Source organism: Cydia pomonella, chromosome 8 (assembly GCF_033807575.1).
Source record: "Cydia pomonella isolate Wapato2018A chromosome 8, ilCydPomo1, whole genome shotgun sequence".
Lineage (NCBI taxonomy): Eukaryota > Metazoa > Arthropoda > Insecta > Lepidoptera > Tortricidae > Cydia > Cydia pomonella.
In genome coordinates, this window is record NC_084710.1 from 18276334 (window position 1) to 18289558 (window position 13225).

The following is a 13225-nucleotide window of genomic DNA, read 5'->3' on the forward strand; positions in this document are numbered from 1 at the left end:
CAACGGTAACGAGTATGTATACGGTTTCACTAGCGGCAGTACTACGGCATTGCTGGCTGCACGAAGACATTATTTAGCTAAAATAAAACACATACATTTTGTTGTATTCTTTTAATATTTAAAAAATGCAGAAAGAAATAGTAAATACGTTAGAAAATGAATTTATTACAAATTTGTATTTATAGTCCTTAATTAGAACAACAGCAAAAAGAGAACATTCGTATCTTATTCGGCAGAAAAATAAGTGAAACTGAAAATCTATCACAGACTAACGTTATTTAAGTACTGTTGGATACAGAATATATTTAATGCTAAATATTATATTTAATTAGCATTAGACCATAGTTCCAGTTCATAAAAACATTATAAATTAAATTGGAGGATACAAGTCAAGGCAGTAAAAAAAACCTAGTTGCTTGCTTTCAGGTTGGAATGTATAGTAGGAATGCAACGATTTGTTCATAAGGCACTTGGAACAAATACAGCGAGATTGTGGTCAGATGTGTCCATTAAATCTATGATCATAATATTTAAACGTTTTCTATACAGTAAAATAAAAATTGTATTCATATCTTTTCGATACATATCTGAAATTACAAATAGTAGGTAATTTATATATAAACAAGAAAACCATTACATAGTTCCATATAATCTAATCACATTTATCTTTTTAAAATGCACAATTAACACATACGATTATATTATAAGGAAGAACATCAATAGAGCTACGAGTTGAAACAGAAATATAGCGACAGGTGTCGAACAAACTCTAAACACAATCCATGTGGATCATGCGGACACAGATAATGCAACTTCCACATCATCCACACAAGAAACATTAAAAAATACAAATTTGTAACATCTCCAATACTTTTAGTATCGTCTTAGAAATCCATTTCTACACAATAGTTTTTACGTTTTACCCTTACCTTACCTCCCTACGACGAAGCTCATACACGACGGGCCGCGGTCACAAAGCTTTTGCGCCGCACCGCACGATTCGCATAAATATCGGAACACATTCTGATAAATATCTGAGATAGAAAAATGTACTTACTCGTAATCGTGTACTTCTATCCGTTATTCTGGTGGTATTTATGTACTAATAATTCCGTTTGCAAAATATATTGATTTCCTTTTCACACTTTTTGGAACCTACTCTTGAGACCATAGACAAAACTCTTTATGAGAAAATGGTCTGTACATTTTAGGCGGGACCTAAATTAAAAACAACAATATTTTTGTATCTAACATCTACAATAGGATAATTATCAACACTTTTTAATGTAATATACACTACAATATTGTCGTACTAATACGTTGAATTATTAAAGTGGATTCCATCCCAGATATTGCAGAACACAACGAGTAACCAACTGAAATTACAGCCACGAGTTCGCTTATTATCTAGGTATGACAATACATTTTTTATTTGTCTGTTAGTTCGTGTTAAATCCAATATTAATAAAAAAATAATATCCTTATTAATTAAACCTTTTAATTATGTGTATAATATTAGCATTTGGACGTCGATTTTGTGTAGGATTCAATAATTATCCACAAATAAATTTCCTGAATTTTGTTGCGTAAGCAGATAGTTATGGTCGGAGTTATTCTTAATGCGAAATAAAGCAGCCAGTTTGTAAAATTTGTGAGCTTTCTTGATTGCAAAAACTTCTTACTTTTTTTAAAGTAATTAATGCCTACGGCTAACCAACTCGTATTAAAAATGGCATGATAAGAACAGCATAGTATCTATCCGAATGGACGATAAAGAATCCTACATAAATTTACGTTAAATCTTCTTAGACAAACATTTATGGGAGTTGAATATCTTAATCATCTATTTTAATGTCGATTGATAGATTGACTCGTTAATTGACGGCTATCTAAATTAACTGCATTGTCGCTAGATTAGCTGCAAGAAAAACCTACCATTGTACTAAGAATCATTTAAACTTCATAAATTTGTCGGAGATTTCTTTAAATTAATACTGCAAGTAAAATTACGCAATGAAATTATGTAAAGTATTATAAAATATCCTTCAAATCATCGTATATGAACACTTTACATAAGTATGAGTAATTTTTTACAATACATAGCATGTAGAAAAAATAGAGATTCATTTTTAGAGATCGTCCAGTAAAACGAGACCATCGCTAGTCTACAATCATGTTAAGGATGAACTCGTCACCACGAAGTCGTCTTTTAGTGTTAGAAAAACGCTAATAAAATGTATACACATTTCAAGTTGCAGTCTTTGAGTAGACTGAGTGATAATTCGTTTCAGTGGCATGTTACATTAAATCTAATATTAAAAGCAAATTACAATATTTACACCTGTCGGCGATCACACCTAGCTAGCGGCTCGGCTAACGAAATTTGAATTCACTAGATACAAGTACTTAACACATAATAAGTAGCATCACGTATCACGTGTCAACCCCGTGGATACAACTTTCTTAGCCAGATTACACGCCGAGAGTTCGTCCGCACGTATTTAGAAATAGCTGCACCGCGTCACAAAATGGTCACTTCATTCAATTGTCAATGATTTTCAAGAAGTCCTCGTCCTCGGGGTCGGCCCTGGCGTCGGGCACCGTGTGTTTGAGCTCGCCGAAGGTGAAGGCGCGCCTGTGCTGCCGGGCGCCGTCCGGGCCGGCGCGCTGCTCCCAGCAGAACTGCGGCCGCGGCTCCGCGCCCGCCGACATGGGCATGGCGAGCTGCACGCGCGACCCGCACAGCGACGTGGCGCTCGCCTGCCGCTGCAGCTTGTCCTTGCCCACGACGAGCCGGAAGCCGCGCAGGTCGGCCCGCCCGACCTCGTTCTCGCTCATCTGCCGCTTCAGCTTCGCGGCCTCGGTCCGGGCGGGCCGCCGGCTGCCGGCGGAGCTGGCGGTGTTGGTGTCGCTGGTGTCGGGGCTGCGGCGCAGCGTGTCGGCGGCGCCGTGGCCGCGGTCGAGCTCGCCGGCGCTGCCGTGGGGCTGCCGGCGGGCGCGCGCGCGCGGCAGATGGCCGTGGCTGGCCTGGCGCACGATGGCGGCGCCGGGCTGGCGGCGCGGCATGCTGCAGCTGCGCGGCACGAGCGCGTCGTGCGCCACGTTCTCGTACACGTGCGCGCCGTCGTCCTCCTGCGTGATGAGGTTCTGCCGGCTCTCGGTGGTCTCCTTTCGCTGCCCGACCGAGTTACTCTTTTTGTGCCCCGGATTTTTCGCTTCGGGGACGTTCTTCACTAGTTTGCAGTCACTCGCGCTTCGGGGCAGTAGATTCGCATATCCGTGACTCTCCTGTTTTTGAGGCTTATCCACCGGTTTCGGACATGTCGGGGCGGCGGTGTCTGCATCATTTTTAGTGGAATTGGAATGTTTTAGCAGTTTATTTTGGGAAGGAGTCGTTTTGGCGTGGTCCGTGCCGGAAGTCGTCAGTGGGGTCGCCTCCTGGCGTTTTCTGTCGAGGTCGGGTTTGGACGATTTGTCGAGGACGACTTTAGTTTTGTCGCTCTTGCAGATTTTCACGCTGAATCTGAACGGCGGTTTGAAGACGACCTGCAAGCGAGCTTTCTCGCCGGACAGCAGATTGGTGGCGCTCTTGGACGGTCTCGTTTTTCGTGTGCCCTTTTGTACTTGTCGATGCGTGCGCTCGGTGAGTCCTAGGGGTATAGACTTAGATTTAGGCATGGCGGTAGGTTGTGGCGAGCTCAGAAGCCACTTCTGAACTTTCGTTAAAGCTTCCGTATCTTTAGTGGGGGTCGATGGATGTTTCTGCATAGAACTGTAGTCGATGGTTTCTTTCTTAATTTTAGATTTTCGTTTCTTTATTTTTCCTTTGTGTTTTGACAGAAGGACATGTTTCGGCGATTTCCCCTCAGCATTCGTCACTACTACGGCACTTTCCTTCGGAAGTTTGGCGGGGTCGTCCGGTTTCGCAGGATGACTTGGTTTCTGAAATAAAAAGCAAAACGTTATAAAGTTTTTTGTCACCTTGGAAATAAAATTCACAATAGTATTTTAATAAATGTTTGCACATGAAATGGCTGTAAAAGTCAACTTACCCTCTTTTTGGCGGCGTGTGCCGGAGATGCCTTATCTCCTTGCTTATTTTTATGATCCTTTTTATTGCGGTAAGCTTTTGTGCGGAGGGCAACTTTCTTCTTTAGAGGAAGTTTTGATCTGAAAAATGAACAACAACGTAAATTTTGGTCATTTGATGTAGATTAAGGGGATTAACGAAGAAGTAAAGAACGTTTTTATTACGTTATACTGAATTTTATATTTATAAAGAAATATATTATAGTGTTATACCTATGCCTTTAAAAATAATTAGAGTGGATCCTCTTCGCCTCAAGATATCTGGCTATTAATATTCTGTATTTAGCCCTGGAGTCCCACATATTTAATTTTTTTAATTTAATTTAATTTTTAATTTTCATTTATTGACAGACCAACTGAGATCAATTATTGTTAGTAAAAAAATTTTTTATATCTTAAAATATATAAATAAATAATAATAAATAAATAAATATTATAGGACATTATTACACAAATTGACTAAGTCCCACAGTAAGCTCAATAAGGCTTGTATTGAGGGTACTTAGACAACGATATATATAATATATAAATATTTATAAATACTTAAATACATAGAAAACACCCATGACTCAGGAACAAATATCCATGCTCATCACACGAATAAATGCCCTTACCAGGATTTGAACCCGGGACCATCAGCTTCGTAGGCAGGGTCACTACCCACTAGGCCAAACCGGTCGTCGCGTCGCGGTTAGTAACATATAATACATATAATTATATACACAATAACGGGAATGTCAATAAATTAATGATGAATAAGAATAAATAAATTAATTGAAATTGAAAAGAAGTGAAACTAAATCAAAAAAATAAAAAAATAAAAAAAACACATAGCACACGCGATTTTGTACAACAGCATGAAAAGTCAAAAACCCGGGGGTTTTAAGAGGTTTTGGTAATTTCAAAGAGCTCTCGAGGGGTTAAATATAATGTGGCCATGATGTTCACCTGACAGCCGTGTGGACGATCAGCCCCCCGTTAGGGTCGGCAGCATCAGGCAGACGGACGGTTTCCGTGGTGGACGAGTGGATGATGGTCACCGACTTCAGCTTCTTGCCGTTGCGGCCTAGGAAACGCGTGCTGGCCACCTGGAATGTGGAGTTTAGAGTTAATTATTGACTGAGTGTTAGCGATGGTTTTCGTTTCAGCTTGGGCGAAAATGCAATCGTATGTCCGGATTTTCTCCTCTACAGGTCGCAATTCTCACCCGATTCTAAAGAAATTTAGTGAGTAGGTTTTGATGATTAAATTGTTTTTTTTAGCGATTCAGGTTTTGAGTTATGCTCGCGAGGTCTACATCTCACAGAGCCACTAGTATCTATACTTATCAGAAGTAAGTTAATCTTGAAACCAACTTATGAAACTAGCGATACGAAAATAGTATCAGAAAAACTTACACCTAAGAAGTTTTTCTGATATGATCCCGTGTATTTTAATAATTTGTAAAAGTATTATGAATAATTTAACTTTATTACAGGAAACTAGCCTACTCTTCTTAATCACAAATGGAAAGGTGCTCAAAGATGAAAATTGTTTTTCGACAAAAGATGATGAAGGTGCGACGACATGTCGAAATTTTAATTTTGACATAAACATTAGAAACAATATATTGTACGCCAATTAATGGCTGATTGTGACGCACTTTATGAAACATAGGTACACATGGGTACACATCATTTCTATTACTCACTTTCTAATAATAAATGATTTGTATTTGTATTTTTCATGTCATATTTTTTGGAATTTGATTAGCTTTTTCGATAAACGATTGTCATGTACAGTCGCCCTCAGAATATATCAGAGCGGCCGAGGTGCTCAAAAATATCTGAACACTCAGTCTAACGCCTTGACAATAGAGGCTGTTCAGATATTTGCGAGCACCTTGGTCGCTTCGATATGGCGACCTTACCTACGTATTTACAATTTAGACTAAAGTACATACCTACACACCGAAGGTTCCTATTTAAATCTAGCCTTAGCTTAAAGTTTAAAATTAGTTTATCTAGCATACAAAGTTCCTCACTCGTCTAGCGTTACAGCGTACACACAGTAGTTAGCTACAACACGATACCTCGGTTGTAAGACGCTAATACTTGTTAGCGTCTATCTCGAGTTCGATTGCGGAATCTAAGATGCGGCAGCATCGCTAAGGAACAATCAAATTAATATATAGAAAAAAAAATTATGTCATTGATATACTAGTTTACATAAATATTATACATAAAAAATACTAGTCGTCAACTTCAGTCTATATTAAAGTTGTATATTGTCACTATCAAACGGCCCTATTCGAAGAATGATTAAGACACGTTTAAGATCTTGGAAAGATCTTTAAAATATCGACATCTAAACGCTACTGCTGAATAGGCCTTCTATGTATGCTTATTTTCACGTAAAAACATAAGGAGGATCATTCTAGGAGTTAAGAAGTATCGAGAGGTCTCGTTCATGACGAATACTTAGTATAGTTGATAACTCACCAACAAAGCGATGACCGCCAGCAAGATGAGCAGCACGGCGTACCAGTGGCGGAGCACCCAACGCTTGAAGCCAGCAATACTTTCATCCGACAGCAGGAGTTTCCGCAGAGTGGCCAATGGGCCCGACGGGTCTACTTCGCGACAGCGTTGGAACACGTCACAGTATCTGCAACAGCGATATTTTAGTAATTAATGTATATTAACTGTAAGGAGTCATGAAAAATTACGAATGTTTTAAAGCCTTGCTGGTAAAGATAGACGGAGAGCACTTTGGCTATGCGTTAACTAACTTATCGACGGTGATTATTTCCACCAAAAGCTTCAAGATTACCGATGTATATAAAATAGGTACTTGAAAATAGACAAACCAATGTTTTTGGGCCCTGCTGATCTACGTAATAACTAAGTACGCTTATAAGGAATAATTATCTGTAAGTATATATAAATTTCTCGCAAAGTATTTTCATCATTGATTAAATAGTTAACTATGACTATGGAACCTTAAAACAGTAGATACTAACTGCTCAAGGATAACAACAGCACACGATTGTTGAATCCAGGAATACTAAAGTAATAAGATTGGTTAATGGTTACATTGTAAAAAGAGTTACCCGTTGTAGTCGTTGCACGGCGTGCCCGGCTTAGCGTACATGTCGGGCACGTCGAACGGCGCGGCGTTCCAGTGGAAGGAGGAGACGCACGGGCCGCCGGGCTTGCGGCAGCACAGCTCGCACGCCGAGCGCGGGTCGTCCGCGCGCGCCGCGCACTGGCACGACTCCAGCCCGTACGCCAGGCAGATAGACCCGGTACACTCCTGCAATATACATCACACAATTAATACAAGGGGTAGTGTATGACTTATATGCAAATGGGGCAACGTATAAACCCTGTATGTATAAGGGTGTAAAATATACAGATGACAAAAACTAAAGAGAAATGAATTTGAATGTTTATTCTGGAGAACCGATGATCGATGGACATGAAGACTAACTACTAAAAGTCGAGCTATGATGAAAGCGTCTACATAAGTGGATAGGATCAGTCGGTGTTCATTTTGCAGGCCAATAATAGACTGCAACAGTGGTTGATGATATAAAATCACATACAAAATTTATAAAGACTTACGCCCATGAAGCAGACCAGCTCCTTGTCGCAGCGCGTCTTGTTCGCCTTGTGTCTGCTCGCGGGACAGGCGGCGCGTTTCCCGTCGCAATGTGCTGCGTCGCGACAGCCGTTGTCGGAGCGACATTTGTCGCCGAACTTCAATGTGCATGACGCCGTGCAGCATGGACCCTTAAAAGACACAAAAGATTCAAATGTTGGTCTTGCTTTACTCATTTCCTCGCCCTTTTCTGTAGCGGATAGCTAGAGTAAGAAAGAACAAGTTATGAAGACACAAGAGTTACTTTTGATTTATTATCTTAAGAGCAATTCCCAGCTGAGCAACTTTTCAAATCTCGAATTTTTAAGCTATATATTTCTGTCGCGCTTTGGTGGGCGGGAGTGCGTGCGTGCGATAAAGACAACTGCAGCTCGTACTAAACTAAAATTCCCACGCAAAATGCTCAAAAATCGAGGTTTCGCTCACGATTGTTTCCTCCTCCAAAACGCAACCAATCATTATGAAAATTTGGAAACTGCAAGAGGAAGATATGTTTTGATTTCTTTGGATATTTGTTGTCATATTTGTATACTGCGACTTTTTTTGCAGCCAATTCAATTGAGCCGTTTTTGCGATTTTCTGTGAGTTTCTTCTTCTACTAGAACTAGGAATTCCTCTTAAGCTAGTGCTGTGTAGTTAATAGCTGAAGAGGCGAATTGTAGAAGCCTGCTTTGTATCCTAAACGTTCGTCCGTTGTGTTCAGTGCACAGCACTGCGCACAAACTCTGCTTTTTCAGCTCAAAAATGTACCTAGATACTTCTATCTAAATTTGAAGTTTTCGATGAGTGTGTGCCCTTAAGCATAATTAAGTAATGAAGCTCACCTGACTAGGACTGCACACGCTATGCTCTGTAAGTGTGCAGGGTTTGTAATGAGGCCTGGCCGCTTGAGGCCGACAGCACACGTCAGTACACTCGGAGGCCCAGCCGCAATCGCATTCCTCGCCCTCTTCCACGACGCCGTTGCCGCAGATCGCTGGTTGAGGTTCTGACGAAAATGTTTTTGTTAACAACTTATTTCCCAATTAACAGCTCGTCTCACTGCTGGGCATATAAAGGCACGGGTCAACCAGATACCAAGCCCTAAAAGAACTTATTACAGGCAAAATTTTGATGAACTATTTATTTTTCGTCACGGCATTTGAAGCAGCAGTGAAAAAATATAAATAGGATAAATGGATAGGTCTGTTTGAGGTTTGATCAAAAATGATATTTCCTTGAAGTAAAAATTAAATAAACTAACCCGTGAAACATCCTTTAGGTGACCGTGCCTTGTTGTTCAGCACGGGGTCTATCGCTCTGAGCGAGCACGGCGAAAACTTATTGTTGTTCTTTCGGTCCCCACTGGTCGCTCGAGCGAACATGATGTAGTTCCCGTCTTCCCCGAACGGGGTGCATACCTCTGGGTCGTGCTGGAATGAAAAATGCCTCTTAGATCTACTGCAAAGTCCAGGCTTAACCCCTGGAGACCTTGGAACTACAGAGTTCATAATTTATCAGCCAATAAACGACTTTAGATTGTCATTTCGGACATGACATGACGTCCGTGGACCCTAGGGGTTAAAATGGGGTTCACTAAAAACATCTTGCTTGGGTATAATTGTGTGAAAAAACATGTGCTATCTTGATGTCGTCAACTTGTGCGTTTTCTTCTCTCTTGCCTAATATGACATCCATCTATGAGTAACTTAGGACTCACTCACTAAAGACATAAACTACTGGTTGTTTGAAATGTGCCTAGCATAACCGAGGGCAATCGAAACAGGTTAGTTTGTATAAAGTATATCTACACTAGGTACCAATTTTCTTTGAATTTTGGGTGTATTTATGGATCAATTAATAAGTACATCTAATAGTACTCACCGGCGAGCCGAAGTTGTGTCCGATCTCATGCGCGAGCGTGACGTGCGAGACGGCCGGCGGCACGTGCTTGCCGTAGTTGAGCAGCGTCACTATGCCCGTGTTTAGGGACTTCATGCTGCCCCGGTAATGCTGCAATGACATTGGTTATTATAGAAAAACGATTGTATAGATGCCATATTTTCAGTATTTTGAAAATAGTGCCAAATCAGCGTTCGACCCCCCCGGGTGGTAAACGACACAGTTGGTCACGGACGTTAATTATCACCGAGGTATTTATTCTCTTCAGGATATGATGTGTAAACGGCTTAAGAAACACATGCAGCGGTGGCAGCATGGTTCCATTTTTACCACTTGTCACTATACCCATCACTTTCGCGCTTACATACTTGTTAGAACGTGACAGGCATGGTGACAAATGATAAAGAGCCGACCATGTTAGCCCTACAGGTCTATAAATTGACGATAGTACGACGTTTTGTCTCGGATGACAAATAAATGTGTAATTCTCATCTCTTTTACACAACTATCTGCTAAATAACTAAAGAAATAAAACCGGCCAAGAGCATGTCGGGCCACGCTCAGTGTAGGGTTCCGTAGTTACTCTTCCGTCACTATAAGCTAAACTGGAGCTTAAAGTATAGTAAATTGTTAACCAAGGGATGAAACGGTATCTTTCACCCGAGTTAAACAAATAGGCAAATTTGCATAATCAGTACCTAATTAAAGTCTTTTTACTATGAAGGGGAAACTTTTTGCGATAACTCAAAAACAGCTAAACTGATCATGTCCGCTATAGTTTTCATTTAATGTATTTCTTAAGCTCTACTTCCACGATTTTTATTCATATTTTTTGGACCTATGGTTCAAAAGTTAGAGGGGGGGACACATTTTTTTTTCTTTCGGAGCGATTATCTTCGAATATATTCACTTTATCAAAAAATGTTTGTTAAAGACCCCTATTAGTTTTGAAAGACCTTTCCAACGATACCCCACACTGTAGGGTTGAAGCAAAAAAAAAAAATCACCCCCAATTTACGTGTAGAAGGGGTACCCTAAAAAAAATTAAATTCATAGATATTGTACGACTTTGTCGGCTTTATTGCTTTATATATCCATGCCAAATTTCAGCTTTCTAGCACTAACGACCACGGAGCAAAGCCTCGGACAGACAGACAGACAGACGGACATGGCGAAACTATAAGGGTTCCTAGTTGACTACGGAACCCTAAAAATGATCTTACCCCATTTTTTTCGCACACACCGCCTGCATTTTTAAGGTCACCAGTCCATGCTAGACCCAATGTACCCATTTCAAAGTCTCGGTATGTGAACATGTACGCTAAACAAAACGCGTCGTAGTCTTCCTCTGAAAACAAAAGTCATAATCAACGTCAATGCTGTTCTTTCCAGGCAATTGAGTACTTAAGTGTTTAGTAGTTAGGGAGTTAGTTGGGTATTAAGCTAAATAGGCATTAGGAATAAATCTTTTTTTAGTCCAAAACGTAGAAAAGAGACCTACTAAGTAAGAAGTACAAAAATCATAATAAAATCATATAGTTAATACAACGAGGAAATGCCGCCAGCATCCTTGGTACAATGCCTCGAGGGCCTATTTTAGATTTAAGCTAGTTATAGTAACACCACTGTATATATCCATTATGTATATTATTATTGTAAATAAAATATATTATTAGTAATTTTTTTGTATATTGTAATAGTATTTTTTTATTAAGGTCAGTAGTTATTAGGTTCACTTTCTCAAACGCTCGACCATCTTAAAAAGGATTTTCGTATTTTTTGTAATGTCTAAAAATACACCTTATTAAATTAAATTACAGTTGTTCATAATATTTTATACGTACCTGAGAAAAGTTCCAAGTATTTCTCAACACCGTAGTTGTTGGGAAACCTGTAGGCGGGGTCTTTCATAGCGTCCAGCGTATGTACTTTTATCCGTTTGATCATAAACGTGATGTTGTCGGGCTTGCCGTCTTGGTTGAAGTCTGTAAAAGGCAATTACTTTGCATTATTTTTGTATGCTCAAGAATGTCAGTAAAAGTGAAATAAAAAGTAAATTTCATTTTCTAACCTGTGACTTTATAAATCGCGTTGACTTTCTGAACATGGCGAGTCATGACTTCTATACAAGCTTCTTCAGATCCATATCTTTGATAGAACATGTGATCAGCTTGCAAGTAGACTAGACAGGTGGTCTTCCTTGGGTCGACGGTTGCTCTTTTGTTGACATGTCTCCCGTCGTCGCTTCCATTTCCACTCAAGACTGTATAACCTACGGGCTCTTTCTTAACAATATCCTTACTAACCGTTACGACCCCGGCTTTCGTCTTTATCACTTCGACATGCGTCTTTGGCTTCGACGGTCTCGTTTCCTCAGAATCGAGCCGGACTTTAGTAATGAGGTTACTCTTATCGATTTTAATTTTCGGCTTTCTCGTACTCAATTTTTCGAAATCGCTGTTACTAGTATAAGGAACGTCTAAGTCTAATGGTAATTCGGGATTTTTCTTAGGTTCGTCGTCTTGCATCTCGTCTTCTGGAAGCCATCGTTTTTTGCGTCTATGTATTTCTTTGTTTAAGTCTTCTGTGTTGTTGAGGGAGTCATCTAGAGTCAGGTTGAATAATTCCGCTTGGCTTCCGTGTAGTCTTTTGAGGTGTAGTTGGTGTGATGCGCAAGGCGCGGGCTGGCCGTCGTTGGGGTGGTCGACGTCGGAGCGGCGGTACACCACGCTGTGCATGGAGGGGTGCGAGGCGTCGTAGCGGGAGAGCGGCTCCACGTAGTACTCCTCGGTGGCCGTCCAGATGGTGCCGTCGAACAGCCCGTCCGCCGTGATCACGCCGTACACCTCCGACGTCTCGTCATCTGGAATAAAACATAAATAAAGATCAGTGGACGATTTTACACAAATCGACTGATATATTTAATTATTTAGAACAAGGATAGATTAGCAGGCAATTCACTTTCACACAGGACTAACCCTATCATCTAATGATAGCTATATTTATGCTCCTACACATATTATTTAATCACAGTGGAGAATATACTTAAAAGATATATACGTAAGCTCACGTAGGCGTATATTCTGTGAGCAGATTTACTAACTCAATAGGTAACTCCAAATTATATTTAACGTAGTTCGTAGTTCCCAAAAGGAATAGCTAAACATTATTTGTCCATGATTAATTAAATTGGTGGGAGACCGTTCACTATTCCGAAACAGCCTTTGAAACACAAACGGGCCGGGGACACTTAAACAAATGGCAGGCGATATTTTATGAAAACTAATTCGAGGTGCAAAGAGCCTCGGGCATCCGAATGAATAAAATCACAGCCTGCAGTCGCAGTCGAGGGATAGAAACCGCTCATAAATAACGGTAATTACTACCTCACCTTCCTATTTCCCCCTTCATTCATTCCCTGATAAAAGGAAAAAATCAACTAAATGTTAAACAAGCTCTCTTGAAAGCCCTTGTAAGAGGCAGGATTTCTAAGAAACGGTTTTAATGAGGTTTAATGTCTTCTTGGATTTTCGGCTCAGAGCGGGCACTTCAAAGCCTCGCGGAACGCTTCGCTGAAACCAGATTAAAATAAACGAGGTCTGTAAACGGTCAT

At 40.4% G+C, this 13225-nt stretch overlaps 2 protein-coding genes across 2 annotated transcripts in view; one reads left to right on the forward strand and one right to left on the reverse strand.

Annotated features, from left to right (window-relative positions):
* LOC133520763 (GTP-binding protein SAR1b) overlaps window positions 1–13225 on the forward strand; it is a 356904-nt gene that overhangs the window by 287133 nt on the left and 56546 nt on the right. The window lies entirely within an intron of this gene.
* The window catches only part of LOC133520741 (uncharacterized), a 409169-nt gene continuing 396040 nt past the window's right edge, over window positions 97–13225 (reverse strand). The window contains exons 4-15 of the mRNA XM_061855358.1: window positions 11684–12475; window positions 11457–11597; window positions 10836–10960; window positions 9595–9723; window positions 8975–9143; window positions 8556–8719; window positions 7695–7862; window positions 7181–7383; window positions 6570–6735; window positions 5038–5177; window positions 4053–4170; window positions 97–3942 (exon numbers count right to left, since the gene is read on the reverse strand). Of these exons, the coding sequence (XP_061711342.1) occupies window positions 2542–3942; window positions 4053–4170; window positions 5038–5177; window positions 6570–6735; window positions 7181–7383; window positions 7695–7862; window positions 8556–8719; window positions 8975–9143; window positions 9595–9723; window positions 10836–10960; window positions 11457–11597; window positions 11684–12475 (3716 nt within the window). The 3' untranslated portion in view covers window positions 97–2541. The remainder of the gene's footprint in view (window positions 3943–4052; window positions 4171–5037; window positions 5178–6569; window positions 6736–7180; window positions 7384–7694; window positions 7863–8555; window positions 8720–8974; window positions 9144–9594; window positions 9724–10835; window positions 10961–11456; window positions 11598–11683; window positions 12476–13225) is intronic.